Below are 17,551 nucleotides of genomic sequence, written 5' to 3' on the forward strand. Positions count from 1 at the left end.
GTTTTGCGAACACAATATAAGTCATTACATCTGAGGATTTTCTCATCTTTAGATTTAGAAGTAGAAAAGACCTCAAAGAGCATCACCTAGCCTAATTACCTCATTTTATAGATGAGCAAACTGGGGTAAGAGGTTAGGTGACTTGTCTGAGGTCATACAGCTAAGTAACAGAACAGGTAGTTTAACCCCAGTCTTCTATCGCCACCCTGCCAAATTTACAAGTGCCTACACATTGATGTGTAGTACTTTGATGAATACATGTCATGATATGTAGTTCACAAACCCTCCATTCCATAGCTTTTCATTCTATGCACGTCATATATTCCCTTAAACTCCCCCTACGGGACCCAGGGGAGATGCTGTATAATATGGCCCAGTACAAACACCCCTGGCCCTAAGTCCTAACAAACATACCCTGCTGTATGACCCTGCCTGACTCCACTAGGTGTTCCCCCAATTAATACCCCATCTCTCCATTCCTCTTACAAACTCCCCTCAACTGCAAATGAACTGGAAGTGGCAATGGCAAATACTATAATCTCTTTGCCAAGAAAACCCCCAATGGGGTCACAAAGAATCAGACAGGACTGAAACAAGTGATCAATATCTATACCTACATTCCCACAACATAAGTGCCACTTCTTAACTCCTCTACTACCCTGTCCAAATAGTGTTTGTCTCTTCCTCCCTAAATATACATAAACCACCAATTTAAACTCATTTAAAAAAAGGACTATTTTCATTACACACAGCAGGCATTTAGTAACTATTTGTTGAAGTGAATTAAATAGACTGAATAAGATTTCTTTGATGTCAGCCTTGTCCTTTAACAATGAAATGAAACTCTTGACCAGGTCCAAAAACTTCCAAGCAATAAAGGGGCAGTTTAAAGTTTTCCAGTAGAATTAAATCATGGCCATTTAATTTATTCCAATTCAGCACTTAATACATTACTGTAATTGTATCATCCAGCAACATTAAGTGGATCTTCTTGTTTATATTTTCCTCTCCCAGAAGCCCCCATGTTTCTTCATGTTTAGTATTTTATTCAATAAAGAAAAATACATTGTCTCCTATGAATTATGAGACCTTGAAGTAAGTTCTAGGTATTCCAGTTTTTATAATTTTGCCTGTGCAAAATTTTTACTTTCTTTGCTGACTCTAGAATCTAACCTGTGCAGACATGTAGGAGAACCAAAAGAAGAAAAAAAAACTAGACTCAAATAAGTATCAAGAAGTGGTAGTGTCAAGACTACAGAGAAATTAAGGATGGATGGATAAAGACTAAGAAATGGCCATTAGATGTAACTCAGAAATCTCGGATCACTCTGGAGAGAGTGATTTCAATTTAAATAATGAGGATGGAAGCCAAACTACAGAGAATTAAGAGTGAAAGGAAGTGAAAACACAGATTGAGGCTTTGAATTGAATCAGATAATTATATTTGGAAGGTGAACCTTCTCTAATGTAAAAAGTTAAATTACAACTAGGGAAATAGGAGCACCCAGGTGGTTACAATACATATTAGACCAGCAACTGTTACCAAGACTAATACATAACTTGTTTTTATATATAAGCTTATATAGCCTAAATGTTGCTATTCAAAAATAATTTTTAGCAAAACCACATTCAGATTTTTAACTGTTTTAATTGTAAATGTGAAATGTTTATAAAACAAACGGGCAGCAAGGTGGTGCAGTGGATAGAGCATCAGCCTTGGAGTCAGGAGGATCTGAGTCCTGCTCTCAGACACTTGCTAGCTGGATGACCTTGGGTAAGTTACTTAGCCCCAGTTGTCTCCCTTTCCCCACATCCCCACCCTCCCCCCAAAAATAAAGGCTTACAGCAAAGTTCAATTTAAAATACTGAGTAAAAACACAAACTCAGTCTTCATCATGTGTAGACAGTCATCACCTGTGAACAGGAAAGTTTTCCTAATCTCTCAGGTGCTGATTTCTCAGTTTAGATTGTTTTCTTCCTCTAAAAGAATTCATTTCTTCTTTACTGAAGAAATTTCAGCATTTCAATGAATGTGTGCTTTTAGCAATTTCTTCAATGGTAAAGATAGCAACCCATTCATATCTTGTTTTCTTGTGTCATTCTTGTTTATATTTTCCCATAAATTCCCTAGAGCATTTCCCCAACTTGCTGAATAGCTTTATCTAGGTTTTTCTTATATTGTTTAAGATTTTGCAGGAAATGGTGATATTCAAATTCATTAATTTTGCCTTTTTTCTATTTTGTCTTTTTTTTTTTTTTTTTGAGAACATCTGCTTGTTTGATTCAGTTTGGTGTAAACTTCTAATCTGATGTTGAACTTGATCTTTGCTTCCACTAGTCAATAAGTGAGTCTAATAGAACTCTCATCAATAACCAGTTTCCTGTACAAGCTAATTTTTTAAAACCTCGTCATTCCTTCTTCAATAAAATATTCATGGTATATAGGTTTAAGGCTCCTGAATAGTCTGCAAGTCTTTGGCTTCTTTCATCTTTAAACTTGAGTTATGTTCCAAAATGCTTTTCATTTTCCCCTGTGCCTATAGTTGTACTGAAGTCATTAAGTATATCAAAATATGCTTACTTAATTTGAAGCATTTTGTAAAGTTATAAAACAGAATTTCTCTGCCTCTTCATCCTCTCCAGTAGATTTTGGTACCTAAAATGCAATCCATCTCAATGACTGTCTTTTTTCTTATGCAAACTATGAGCACTGCAAAGTAAGCTGACCTACTATCTCAAAAATTGTCTTTTATTACCTTTGGGCGCCCAATAAACCAGTTATGCCAACTTCTTTGTCTTCCCAAAAAGTCACCTTTTCCTTCATCTGCAACCTCTTTGTGCCTTTCAGTTTTATTTTTTTTTTAAATAATAAGCATTAGTGTGGCAATAAACAAATAAGTTCTAAGTGCTAGACGTATAAAAAAAGAGCAAAAATACAACAATCCTTGCCCTCAAAAAGCTTAAATCCAGTAATATATTAATTCATTGATCATTGATTGGGTTTAGTATCTGCCAAGTAGGTACTTAATTTTGCTTAAGTAAATTAATTGGAGTACAAGTTAAGCAGCCAATTTTGCCTTCAAATAGAATTTTTTAAACTGAGAAGTCGTTGGGTAAGAGAAAATAAAACTGTTTCTCTATATACAGAGATGAAAATCAAAACCTTAAAAATTATAATTTTAAAATCAAACACTTTGTCATTAAAATCTGCATATTTAATTCAATAGTGCAAAATAAGTAATGTCATTACAAAAAAAAAAAAAAAAAAAAAGCAGATTAGCAGCCAAAGTTTTGCACATTAATCTATTCCCTCTTGCTTTTTCTCTGCAAATGCTTTTGTTTTACTCCAGAAAAAAATGAATTAGAATATCTTGGGAAAGTTTTTTAATGGATAAAACTAACTAGATGAGTATAGGATGCTAATTGGGCTTAAGCTTTCAAATGTAGTTTTTAAAAAATTGTTTTGGTGCCCCACGCCTATTTCAAAGAGGAGTTCCAATGAAATAAAAATGGTGATGTACAGTGAAAATCAGCAATTTCCAACAGTGCTGGGAGCTGCCATTGAAGGTCATCTTGTATGACGAATCAGCCACTGCTGCTTTCTCCATTCTTATGGCTCCTTGTTAGACTTCCCTACTGAGACACTTCAGGCACCATGATGGATGTGAAAACCTATGGCCACTTCAGGCAGTAGCAATGATCACATATCAGGCCCATTTCAGCCAAACAGCTTACTGGTAAAAACAGTATATAAGCAATTCACAAGGCATAGTCCCCATAAAGTCACTCAATTTGAAAAACTGCCAGTTCTGTCAGAAATGTCAACACTCCAATCAGATATTTGCTACAAAGAATCTGCAAAAGAAAGAAATATTTGAGGTTAAACTATAGCAAAAGAAATATGTTGAAAAGCAGTTTATTTGAATTACAATACCATTTTTACATCATACTGATAGAATATTATCATTATTAAACAAAATAGAGCTAAACACTGCATTTAATACTTGATTTCTGCTGTCAGGCATGGCATTTTATGAATAACCATGGAAAATCCTTTTTCCTCTATGAAATATGAGTGTGGGTGTGTGTGCTTGTGTAATGCTATCCTATAAGAAAAATAAGGATAAAGATAAATGGGAGGAGCAGTTAATGATTCAATGTCAACATGGCAGAGCTCTCCAGTGCAAAAGCCCAAGGAGCTGTAGCTTTGTGTAGTTCCAAATTTTTGTCAATAACTTGGATAAAAACATAAATAGCATGTTCATCAAATCTGCAGATGACCCAAAACAAGACATAGTAGATAACACTGAATGACAGATTCAGGATACAAACATTTCAGCTGGCTAGAGCCCTCAATCTAATTAAACTAACAAAAATAAATGTACATTCTGATATTTGTACCAAAAAAAATCAGCTTCAGAAGAATAAGACAACAAGATAACAATTTGTATAAAAAAGATCTAGTGATCTTAGTAGTGTGCAACATTTCTGATATAGGAACCAGATATGCTAAATCAGTCCTGGTAACTGAGAGGCACAGGTTAAAGAAATTCTTCCTACACAAGAAAAATTAGTGGAAGCAGGAAGGTGTAGTTAGAAGCAGAGATCTCCCTCCTCAGGAAAAAGGACTATCTTTAGTAAAAGGGAATTAGAGGGGAAAAAAACATTTTGGAAATAGCAACTCTTTGCTTCAGCTTTTGAATATTCATATTTTCTTGACTTGATTCTTACCCATCCATTTGTCAAATGGAGACAGCATTATGGAAGTAGGATCAATCAGATTTTGAAGAAGAAAAAAATAGGCACTGTCTAGCAAATGAGAGGAATTCATTGTACAGCTTACATCTTTGAAAGACTTACAGAAGAAGATGAAAAAGCAGTTGAGAAAAAAATGTAGAAAAGGAGTGTCAGAAGCCACATATAGCTCAGCTCCAAATGATTGAGGCTAGTGATGAACACAATAGGAAATATAAAGAGGTTTATTTAAAAAAGATTTCGGAGAAAGAGAAAAATCTTTAGCAGGACAAAGAACATTTCTCATTAGAGATGGTTTGATATTAATGGATACTGGAGAGAACTACTTACTCAGTTCTTACTTTGCTCCTTTTTTTCTACCATACATTTAGATAGGGAAAGATAAAACAGAAATGGTGAGAAGATGGAAGAATCTAAATAACCAATCCCTATCTTACAGGTCTAATTTTGAATCCTAACTCTCCTCTCTGAAAAGCAGTGATGGGCTATAAATACAGATCAAAGGAGATGCTGTTGCATGGTCAGTGTGATGGTCTGTTTTGCTTAACTGAATTCCTTTTTTACCAGAAGATTTATAAGATCAAGAGGGATGTAAGGCATTATAAATAACAAAACTGTCTAACCTCAACAAATTCAAACCAACAGGCCCAGAAAGTCAGAGGATCACAGATTTATAACTGAGAGAAACCTTAGAAATCATCTGGTCCAAAGCCCTCATTTAATAGATGAGAAAACTGACAAAAGGATTCAAATGCAGATCCTCTGACAACAGAGCCAGGGTGATTTCTATTGAATCACATTGCCGAAGGAAAATACCTGCACATTTGGTTAGAGGTACTACGTGATATAAATGGAAAGAGCACAGAAGCCCCACCTCTCTCTAGTGCATTACTAGTAGTATCACAAACAAGTCACTTGACAGTCTGAGAATTAGTTTGTTCATCTGTAAAATGGAGAGAATACCTGAAAGTATTGCTCTTTCACAGGACTATAGAATCCCTTCAAGATCTAAACTGTGATCATACATTATCCTGTGACGATTGAATATAAGATGTCCCAAAAGTCTTAGTACAGATTAAACTTAAAAAAAAAAGCAAAACTACATTAATTCTTTAAGGACAGCATGCGCCCGTAAAAGGCTGCAAACCTTTATTATTGTTACTATTATTGTATAATGGAACAAGTGCCCTATTTACGATAAGAAGACCTCACTTTGAATCTTGGCTCTACTTGGCTCTGCCACTTACTAGCTGTATGATCTCAGACAAGTGCTTTAATATATTTTGAGCTTCCCTTCCCTCATCAAAATAAAGGAGTTGGATAGATGACCTCTAAGGTTCCTCAGCTCTTGCCTAGTTATGGGATTATCAAACCACTGCAACTTTATTAAAACAAAAATCTCACAAGACTGGAGAAGAGTGAATATCCCAACTGCAAAACGAGTAAAAAGCAGGTGTCTACAAAGAATGGACCAGCAAGTTTGGTTTAATTCCTGGGAAAATGCTGCAATGCTTTTGCATGCTTTTTGTTTTTCTAGTACTTAACACACAGTGGGCACCTAAAAATAGTTTAATATTAAACATTTGTTGGCTAAAACCAATACCTTCTGTTGCCTGATTACCCATGAAATCATTTATGTCACTAAGAGGCAGCAGTTCAACAGTACACTATTTCAAAGTCCGATTCTTTTTGTACAGCAAAATAACTATTAGGACACGTATGCTTATATTGTATTTAATTTATACTTTAACATATTTAACATGTATTGGTCAACCTGCCATCTGGGGGAAGGAATGGGGGGAAGGAAGGGAAAAATTAGAACAAAAGGTTTGGCAATTGTCAATGTTGTAAAATTACCCATGCATATAAAATTACCCATGCATGTAAATAAAAAGCTATAATAATAATTAAAAAAAAAAAAGGCAGCAAACAGTTCATTAAAAACCAAGAGGTCTCCCCAAACCTCATTTTCTGACAGAAAAGCTGTCCTGGTAGCAGCAGTAATAATAGCTAACATTTTAAAAAGTTATTAAGGTTATTATCACCATTTTACATATGAGAAACCTGAGTATGGGAAGAGTTAAATGGTTTGCCCAGGATTACAGACTTAGCTAGTATCCAAACTCGGATATTGCTGTCACCAAATCCAATACTCTTATGTACCATGGCACCTTGCTGCCTCATTAGGAGAATGCTATAGATATAACAGTCTCTCATGCTTTCCTTGTGTACCAAATGAGGGCTAGATTAGAGGTCATGAAACAAATCCCTGCTGAATTCTGGGGAGCTCCACAAATCACAAATGAGCACCCTTCCTTCTTCATTGTCCACAAACTGCCAAAAAAAAGTCCTGGAAATACAGATTTTTCAATGTCATTCCCTGAATGAGAATCTTCAGTGGCTGCCTATTGATTCTAGGATAAAACACAAAATTTTCAGCCTGCCACTTAAAACCCTTCACAATTGAGCTCCAGTTCAATTTCTAGACTCATTTCCTATTATTTCCCCTTTACACATTTGACATTCAAACTAACAGTTGGCCAACTTTGTTCCCTGAACTTAGTCTTTCATTTCCTGCTGCCATAATGCTTCCACTCCTGAACCTGTTGGAGTATTCTTCAGATCAAGGCTCATCTCAAATACAAACTTCTACAAAGAAGTCTTTCTTGGTACTTCTAATTGTCAGTGCTTTACCATTCCTTAAATCTTTCTTCTTAATTTTCATGTTGTATCACCCAGAAAGATGTAAGCTACTTGAGGTAGAGATGATTTTTCATTGTTTAACCTCTCATTTTCCTCATCAGTAAAATGGAAATAAAAATAATAGCATCTACCTCACAGGACTGTTGTGAAGATAAAAGGATATATGAAAAGCATTTTTCAAACCTTAAAATTATATAAATGCTATTGTATGAGTTTGCTGATGATTGTCTTTGCTTTCCTACTCTGTAAAAAGGAGGCACAAAATAAATGATTGTTGAACTAGATACCTTCAGCAAACTCAATGTTTCATATACAAATACATTACTAATTTTCAAATGAAGGTAGGTACAATTATCAATAAATAAAAAGCATTACTTAACTCAGTATTTTCTTAATGGATAATACAGCTGCTGTCATATGACATTTAAATAAGATGAAACTCAAAAAGGCTTATATATGACTCTGGGCAAGTCACTTAATCCCAATTGCCCCAGCCAAAAAAAAAAAAAAAAAAAAAATCTAAATGAGCTGCAAGACTATATACCAAATAAGAGTCATTAATAGGGAATTTTCAACTTGGAAGGAGGGAATGAATGGGGAATGCCACTTTTTCTATGGCCTTGTGCTACATGTGGCATTTTTATCAATGATTTAACAAAATCCTTAATAAATCTGCACTTAACAAGAAATTAAGAATAAAAGCTAAAATGTTGGAAGACAAAGGATCTAAAAAGAATAAAAAAATGAGCCAAATAAGAGAAGATGAAATGTAACAGGATTAAATAAGTTCAAAAAAATCATCTTCATAAGTATGGAATAGCAAAGACATGACTAGACATCAATTCTGAAAAAAGAGTTCAAGATTTTATGAAGAGTAAACAGCATGATTTAGCAATCAAAAATGCTAATGAGATACTAGGTTATATTTCTAGAGAAAAGCATATTGTCTACAAAAGGAAGATGATAATCCTGATGAACTCCACTATGCACAGGCCTCCCTCTGGAATACTGTCTTCATTTTGGGGAACTCCATTTTAGAAGACAATGATAAATTGGAATGTGTCCAAAATATGGTAACCACAATGGTGAGACAACTATCAAGTCTACACTACATGAGGATAAAAGAAACTGAAAAAGGTTTAATTTGGCAGAGGGGAAAGGAGAAACAGGATTGAAACATTTTCAAGAAAAAGAGTTTATCATGCCCAACTCTGCCCATTGGCAAGACAAAATGAGTATAAATTGTAAATGGACAGATTTTAGTACAATATAAAGATTTCCTAACAATTAAAACTGTCTCAAAGTGAAATAAACTCTTTTGGGACACAGTAGATTCCCTTCCACTAGAGAATTGTGGAAAGAATTCTGCTTCAATTTAGACTACATGGTCACTGAGGGTTGCTTTGGCTACCTGAGATTCTGTGATACTTAAAGGCTAATTTTTGGAGATGTAATTTTGTTATAATCATTTCATACATTCGTAGGTCATTTATCTGGCAACTTCAGCTATCAAGAACTCTAGGGTCAGATGGGGCAATAAATGCTAAAGTATAACTAACACTAATGATATGTCCATACACAACCCAACATTAATATGGTGAGCCCCAGGAGCAAAGGGTAGCTAAATGGTACAGTAGAGAGAGTAGATAGAGCTTGGGGGTCTGGAGCCAGAAAAGCCAAATTTCGAACCCAACCTCAGACACTTACTAGCTATATGATTCTTAAGAGGGCAAGTCACTTCACCTCTGTTGGCCTCAGTTCTGTAAAATAGTATCTGTAAAATAGGGAAAGTAACACCACCTATCTCAAAGAGTTGTTGGGATGAAGGTCAAATGAGAAAATATAAAGTGCTTAACAAAAGGCTTAGCACTCAGTAGACAGTAAATAAAATGTTAGCTATTATTTTTACTATTTTTTTATTTACAGAAGGGTACAATGGCATAGACTGGACATACAAAGCTTCTGAACCAGTCAACATTAGGATCTGTCCCAGAATGGCCCCTGAACTTCCAGCCTGTGGGAGACAGGGAAACTCAGTCTCCCCAACCTACTTCCCTCATCCCCCTTAAAAAAACACTTCTTAGAAACAAAAACAAAACAAAAAAAAAAGACAAAAAGTGTGAGCCTTTAGCTGCTAAAATTGCTGTCACATAATAAAAACTCAAGCTCATTTCAGTTCTATGATGATTTATATTTTATATTGTTTAAACTTAAACTCACAATTAAAGTGCTTACACAGTTTTTAAGCCTTAGTAACTTACCTTGTTGGTTGATGTAGCTAGATGACTCAGTGGACAGAGTGCTGAACTTGGAGTCAGGAGGACCTGAGTTCAAATCTGGCCTCAGAAACTTACTAGATGTGGGACCCTGGGCAAGTCAATTAAACCTCTGTCTGCCTCAGTTTCCTCATCTGTAAAATGGGGATCATAATAGCATATCCCTCACAATCTCTAAAATGAAGTATTTGTAAAGCACTTGCAAACCTTAAAGCACTATATAAAAGCTAGCTATTACTATAATAGAAACAATCTACAAAAGACATTTGAATAGACAAATCTTCTCACAGATGATATGGATTTAAATTTATAGGACATGGTTTACCTTTTTTACCTGTAGTAAGTCTTTCTTTCATATAGGCTCAAAGGAACATAAACTCATGGGACTGATCACTAGCAAGGACCTTTTGGATTATCTTTATTTGAAGCATGTGAACTTGTGCTTTTCTTCTATTTTGTTAACTATTTCAAGAGAACTGGATTTTTTGGAAATCTTATGCATTTTATTTTAAGCATTTACAAATTGTATTTTGAGGATCCCACAGGCTTTATCAAAGCACCAAAGGAATCCAAACCACAAAAAAAGAGTAAGAACCCTTAAGTCCAACCCCTTCATTTTACAGAAGGCAAAGTCAAGGCCCAGAGATGTAAAATGACTTGCCCAAAGCCAGATAGCATCAGAGTCAGAACTTCTGGCTCCCTGTCCGTGTCCTGTTTTATAGTAAAGGAAACAGGATTATTCAGGTCAAATAATTTGTCCATAGACAGCTGGATGGCACCATGAATAGAGTAAATTCAAAGGCAGCTTCAGACATTCACTAGCTATGTGACTCTGGGCAAGTAATATAACCTCTCTTGGTCTCAGTTTCCTCATCTGTAAAATGAGGATAATAATAGCACCTATTAATACAGCAGCTAGATGGTGCAGTGGGTAGAGCACCTGCCCTGAATTCAGGAGAACCTGAGTTCAAATCTGGCCTCAGACATTTAATACTTCCTAGCTGTGGGACCCTGGGCAAGTCACTTAACCCCAACTGCCTCAGCAAAAATAAATAAATGAAAACATCTATTCCATAAAGTTGTTGTAAGAATCCTCAAATGAGATATTATATATATATACACATATTTACATATATGTGTGTATGTATGTGTGTATATATATATATATATATATATATATATATATATGTAAACACTTTACAAATCTTAAAGCAGCATAAAAATTAAGTGGGAAAGTTAGAACTCAAGCAGAAATTTATCAATGAAATAAAAATACATTATGTACAATGGTATAATAAAGTTGTCCTCTTTGTAAATAAATCTACCTATAAATAAATTGTACAGATCTCATACTCACACAAATGATTTTTTTTCACTTTCCTTATTGTTAATTTAAAAAATCTAATTGCTCTTTGTTTTATAAGGTATGTCATAAAGCAAAACTCATTAATTATAATTCAACTGCTCAACTAACCTTTATTTTCCCATCAGTATGTGCAGAAGCTACAGATGTTGACACACAGACCAATCTTGTAGCTGATAAATTGATTTTGAAATGTCTGTGAAAATGTGAACAAAGGCAGTCTATGAATAGGTCCACTTCCTCCTGTGTTATTTCCTCGGGTGTTTGGTGGACACTGTCCCACAAAGCTTTTGCATCTTCAGGATTTATTGCATAAGAAATGTCCAAACTCTGAGGGCTACAGGGTACAGACCAAAGCAATTCTGTAGCAGCCCTATAATGTTCCAGATTGCATGAAGTCCACATAGCAGCCATCCAGGAAAGATTGAATGCACTAATTGTTAATCGAGTAAAGCGACAATCAAAGGTTTTCTGAAACCAAGTTCCAATTAAGGCTGTATTAGACTCTGCTCCATTTGCAAGGAACAAAGGTAGACAGGTAAAATCATCTGGCACATTCTCTAGAAGACTGTCTCCATGTACACAGCAAAACCAACCTGTCCATATCACTTTATCTTCTGAATTATTTGATGATAGTTGGGATTTGGATACAACCTGTGAGAAAAAAAAAATACATTAAAAGATTCAAATTCAACCACCCACTGAACAAATTCCTATTTCTCCTAATTTGTTTTTATTTTAACAACCAACATACTCTATCAGAAATGAAAAAATAAATGTCTTTTCAATGAACAGTTTTTTAAACTTCTTATTGATTTTTAAAATAGATTTTACTGATATCTTTTGTTTTTACATCACTCAAAATATCTCCAGGTATTCTTTTCCTCTCCCTTTCCATAGAACAAATGTGACACAAAGATTTTTTCCAATTAAGGTTTAAAAAAATCAGGTCTTCTTCCCACTTTCATGATCATACATTTATCACTGTAAAACCATTAAAAGCCAAGAGTACTGGAGCATGGTGCACACATTTAACCTGTTTAACATAGTGTATCAATATCCAGAGACACAAGACCAGAGAACTAGAACTTAGAGTAACCTCAGCAGTCTTCTGAACCAACACTTTCCACATGAAGCAGCATACAAAAGAACATTTAAGTAATTAGCCCAGTGAGGAAGTAGACCACGAAGAATTTGAACTCAGGTCTTCCCACTTTAAAGCTAGTCCTTTCTCCAGCATGATGGTCTGGGAAGGATATAGTACAGTAAGACTTCTACAGAACCTCTATCCAGAAGACCCTAAGAAGTCTGTAAATAGATTTCAAGGGGTCTGTAAACTTGGAGGGAAATTACATCTTTATTTTCCTTTTTCATACTGTCTTATTTTAGACATTTAAACATATTATTCTGATTAGGGATCCACAAGCTTCACCAGACTGCCCAAGGGGTCTATCATGTACCAAGCACTGTTTCAAGCATTCAGGAAACAAAGGATGGTTCCTCTTCTCAAGGAACTCACATTCTATCAGGAAAACTACATGCAAAGTACCAGCCACTAGAATTAAGGAGGACCAGAAAAGACTTGCAGAAGGTGGAATCTAGGTTAAGATTTTAAGGAAGTCAGGAGAAACAAACAAGGAGGGAGAACATTCCAGATGCGGGACAACAAGCAAAAATGCCCAGAATCTGGAGATGAAATGTTTTGTTTAAAGAATAACAAAGAGATCATACGTTACTAGATTAGAGTACACAAGTGTATGGGAAGGAGAGGGTAGTAAGGCTTAAGAAGGAAAGGGAAAGGACCAGGAAAAATAGGAAATAGGAAGGATCAGGTCATAAAGTTTTTAATGCCAGAAGATTTTATCTTTGATCCTGAAGGTCAAGTAGGAAGTGAGCAGGTCATAAAGTTTGGAATGCCAGAGGATTTTATCTTTGATCCTGAAGGTCAAGTAGGAAGGGACCAGATCATAAAGCTTTGAATACAAGAGGATTTTTAATCTTTAATCCTGAAGGTCAAAGGAAGTCTAATAAAAGAATCTGTTGAATAGAAGGCATGATATGGTCAAATCTTTGCTTTAGAAAGATTACTTGTCTGACAGTTGAGTGAAGGGGAGAATAAAGTGAGGAGAGATTTGAGAACTTCAACAATCCTAATGTGCAACTGAAAATCTTTGGAGAAAGTCATGCAATCAGATCAATTACAAATTTGTTAACTCATCTCAACTGGACTCTCAATTTTATATAGCATTTTATATTCCTCCTGATTAATACACTACCCACAACAGTTACCTCAAATCTCTTCCTTGTTCAAATCCCTTATTTGCTATCTCCTCTCACAGACATGTTAACAAAAGCTTTCATCTCCTACTTTACTGAGGAAATTGAAGCTATTTTCTGTGAGCTCCTTCTTTTCCCCTACTTCTTATCTCAAGAAGCTTCACATCATCCCCCCATTCTCTCCAATGCTCTAGTCTCTGAAGAAAAGATGGCCAGCCAATCTTCTTGTCCAAGTCCCAGTGCTCATGTTTCTGATCTCTACCATTCTGCGTCCTGACAGCTTACTCTTTCTCTCATCAGCTATCTCCACACATTAGTTCCTTCCCAGCTTCCTATCACTATGATGAGATTTTCACTAGTCACATAATTATTCATTTGATGCTACCATCCCCTTTAAGCTATAATCCTTTCTCTCTTTTCTCTTTCATAACCAAACCCCCATTTTAAAAAAATTGCCTAGTGTTTCTACTGGGCTTACATCCCAAAAAGATCATAAAGGAGGGAAAGGGACCCACATGTGCAAAAATGTTTGTGGCAGCCCACGTTTTGTAGGGGCAAGAAACTGGAAACTGAGTAGATGCCCATCAATTGGAGAATGGCTGAATAAGTTATGGTATATGAATGTTATGGAATATTATTTTTCTCTAAGAATTGAACAGCAGGGACAATTTCAGAGAGGCCTGAAGAGACTTACATGAACTGATGCTAAGTGAAATGAGCAGAACCAGCATACAGTACACAGCAACAGCAAGATTATACGATGATGTGGCTCTTCTCAACAATGAGATGATTCAAGCCAATTCCAATGACTGTGATGATGAGAGCCATCTACACTCAGAAAGAGGACTGTAGGAACTGATGTGGATCATAACAGAGCATTTGCATTTCTTTTGTTGTTTTTTGCTTGAATTTTATTTTCTTTCTCATTTTTCTTTTTTTGATCAGATTTTTCTTGTGCAGCAAGATAACTGTATAAATATATATGCTTATATTCAATTTACATATATTTTTACCATGTTTAACACATATATTGGATTACTTGCCATCTAGAGGAAGAGGTAAGGGGAAAGAGATGAAACTGGAACACAAGGTTTTCCAAAGGTCAATGTTGAAAAATTATCTTTTCTATGTTTCGGAAATAAAAAGCTTCCATTTTTTTCTTTTTAAGATTGCCTATATTTGTTGTCTCCAGTTTCTCACAACACACTAGTTCCTCAAAGCCTTGCAAAAAGGCTTCTGACTACACCATTCAATTGAAACTATTCTCTCCAAAATTTCCAATTTTTTTTTTTACTGCTAAATCCAATAACCTTTTATTTGACTACTCTGCTTTTGAGGTATCCCTTCTCCTGAATATTTCTGGCTCCCTTGGCTTCTATGACACCACCTATTCCTGGTTTTCTTCCCATCTCATTGCTCTTTCTTACTTTCCTTTGCCAGATCATTATCCATATCCATTTCCCTTTGGGTGGGTGTCACCCAAAACTCTGCTCTGGGCCTTTTCCTCTTCTCTGAATGAGTTCCTGTGAATTCACTTATCTCCACACAAATGACTCCTAAATCTGTATCACCAACCTTAAATCTCCCTTCTAATTTACAATCAGAAGTTGTCCTTTGCCTGCTAGTTATCACCACCTGCATGTTCCCAAGGCACCTCAAACTTCATATGTCAAAACCAGAACATACTGTCCTCCCACCTACACTGATCCCTCTTCTATTTTGATGAAGGTATCACTATATATTTCAGGTTCTCTATCTTCCAGCCCCAAAGTCATCCTTGGCTCTTTTTTCCCCTCAGGTCCCTAATTCCAACCAGTTGCCAAATCTTGTCAATTCTCTCAAATCTATTTCCTTCTGTCTACTCACAAGGCTACCATTCAGACTCTTATCACCTCCTAGACTATTCCAATGAATGTTCTAAACTCCTATTTGCTTTCCCTGCTTTCTCAAGTTCTCTCCTCTGTGCAATTCATCTGCTCAGTTACCAAAGTAACATTCTAAAGATATAAATATAATAATATTACTCACTTTGCTCAAAAATGCTTCTTTCTCTAGAGGATTCTGAAAGATGGCAAAGTAAGTCAGAAAACGTTCAGCTCTCCACATTTTCTCCACAAAAAAAGACAGACCATCACCTCAGAACAGCCAAACTAAACACAGAGTAAAATAGTTGTTCTCCAAAGACAATTTGAGAAAATCCCAGGAAAGAACAGATCTGCAGGGATGAAGGTTCAGCCTGAGTGAAGTACAAATACCCCCAGGTCAACTCTAAAGAATCAACAAACAAGAGGGAGCTAGGTGGCACAGTGGATAGAGCAACAACCCTGAAGTCAGGAGGACCCGAGTTCAAATGTGGCCTCAGACACTTAATACTTCTTAGCTGTATGACCCTGAGCAACTCACTTAACCCCAATAGCCTTAGGGGGAAAAAAAAATCAACAAACAAGAAGCCTTGGGGGCACCTAAATTGATGGGCAGCCTCTAGCCTCAAGAAATTTTTATTTTGCAGACAATGTGTGTGTGCTGGGGAGTGAGGGAGGTCTGCCAGCTGAATAGGGAAAGATTGAGGACTTTCCTTTGTCAAGGGACACCAAGAACATTTCTGCTAACCAGATGCATCCCAGGTTATGACTACAAGAAGGAGCTAGCACATACCTGGTGAAAACAATATTGAGGGTTAGTGTCCCTACTGACTGTGGACAGTTGCAGGAGAACAGAATCCCTGGTTTTAGTTTCAAGGAAAAGAGGACAGCTGTAGTTTGCAGCCACTGGAGGGATGGCAGTGAACAAAATTATTTATGGGACAGTCTTATTAGGGGTCCTAGCTGAGGCTTAGAGAAGGAGAGCCCAAGGTTGGCCCCCAAGACAGATCTCAGAAAATAACAGTAAAGAGGGCCTGAGATTTGGGGCACCATTTCCCATACCTCAGAACTACAATTTGATTACATTAACAGCTGCTAAAAACAAAATAAATAAATAAAATGAGTAATCAAAGGAAAGATTCCAACCATGGATCATTACTATGGTGACAGAGAAAATCTAGGTTCATACTGAAAGGAAGATAATGGAGTTAAAAAAAAAAAAAAAAGTCATTCTTTTTCAATGAGAAATGTCACATGATCTCAAGCACAAGTACAAGTACCATGGGTCTTGGAATATTATATTTCATGGAGCAAAAGAGCTGGATTACCCTCAAGGTTAATTTACTGAACAAAGTTAAATATAATCCTGGAATGAAAAAAAAATATGGATATTTTAATGAACTGAAAGACTTTCAGGCTTTTGTGACAATCCCTCCAGAATTTAAGGGAAAATTCAACATATAACATTCAGGAGAAATATAAAGTAAACATTAAAGACCAATTATAGGGAACCAATAAAATCAAATTATTTATTTTATATACATGAAAATATTGGCAATACTGTTATGATTGTTATCATTATTTGGGTAGTTTGAAAGAAATGGTTGGGTTGAATTGAGTATAATGAGGTGATTCTTTAAAAAAATAAAATTTATGTAGAGAAAGACAAAAAGTTTTATATGTTTTAGACTTAGTGAATCTGAGATATTCTAAAGGACATCCCAATTTGAAATATTCAGTAGGTAATTGGTGACAGGAATGTAATTCAAGAGAAAGACTATGGCCAGAACTCATTATCCTTCCCCCAAAAAGCCACTCCTCTTTTGAGCTTCCTTATTACTGTTGAGAATGTGACTATCCTCCAAGTGAACAAGGCTCAACACTGCAACATTAACCTTGACTTCTTTTTCTTCCTAATCTCAAATTCAAGCAATTGCCAAATTTTATCATTTATACCTCCAAAACATTTTCTACATTCATTCCCTTCTCTATTCACATAACTACCATTCTGTTCTAGGTAATTCTCAGCCCTCATCTGGACCACTGCAATAGTTTTCTAATTGTTTCCACTAACTCAAGCCTCCCCTTTATCCAGTCCATCATCCACATACCTACCAAAATGATTTTTCCTGAAGGGCAGGTCTAATCACATTATCCCCTAACTCAATAAGCCCCTATTTCATTTAGGATCAAATCTAAACTGTTGATATTAAAAGCTCTTCATTGGAACCCCTATTTTTCCAGCTTTCTTACATGTGACTCCTTTCCATACACTTTACAGTCCAGCAGTAGCAGACTTATTCACATAGGATATA

At 35.8% G+C, this 17,551-nt stretch overlaps 1 protein-coding gene across 2 annotated transcripts in view; it reads right to left on the reverse strand.

Annotated features, from left to right (window-relative positions):
• Positions 1 to 2,245: 2,245 nt before the first annotated feature.
• Positions 2,246 to 17,551, reverse strand: part of CENPL (centromere protein L) — a 32,656-nt gene continuing 17,350 nt past the window's right edge. For both annotated transcript variants that reach the window (XM_031936913.1, XM_031936914.1), the window contains exons 4-5: positions 11,209 to 11,751; positions 2,246 to 3,855 (exon numbers count right to left, since the gene is read on the reverse strand). In XM_031936913.1, coding sequence (XP_031792773.1) covers positions 3,784 to 3,855; positions 11,209 to 11,751 — 615 coding nt within the window. In that variant the 3' untranslated portion in view covers positions 2,246 to 3,783. The remainder of the gene's footprint in view (positions 3,856 to 11,208; positions 11,752 to 17,551) is intronic.

The sequence above is a fragment of the Sarcophilus harrisii genome, chromosome 4, assembly GCF_902635505.1.
Source record: "Sarcophilus harrisii chromosome 4, mSarHar1.11, whole genome shotgun sequence".
NCBI lineage: Eukaryota > Metazoa > Chordata > Mammalia > Dasyuromorphia > Dasyuridae > Sarcophilus > Sarcophilus harrisii.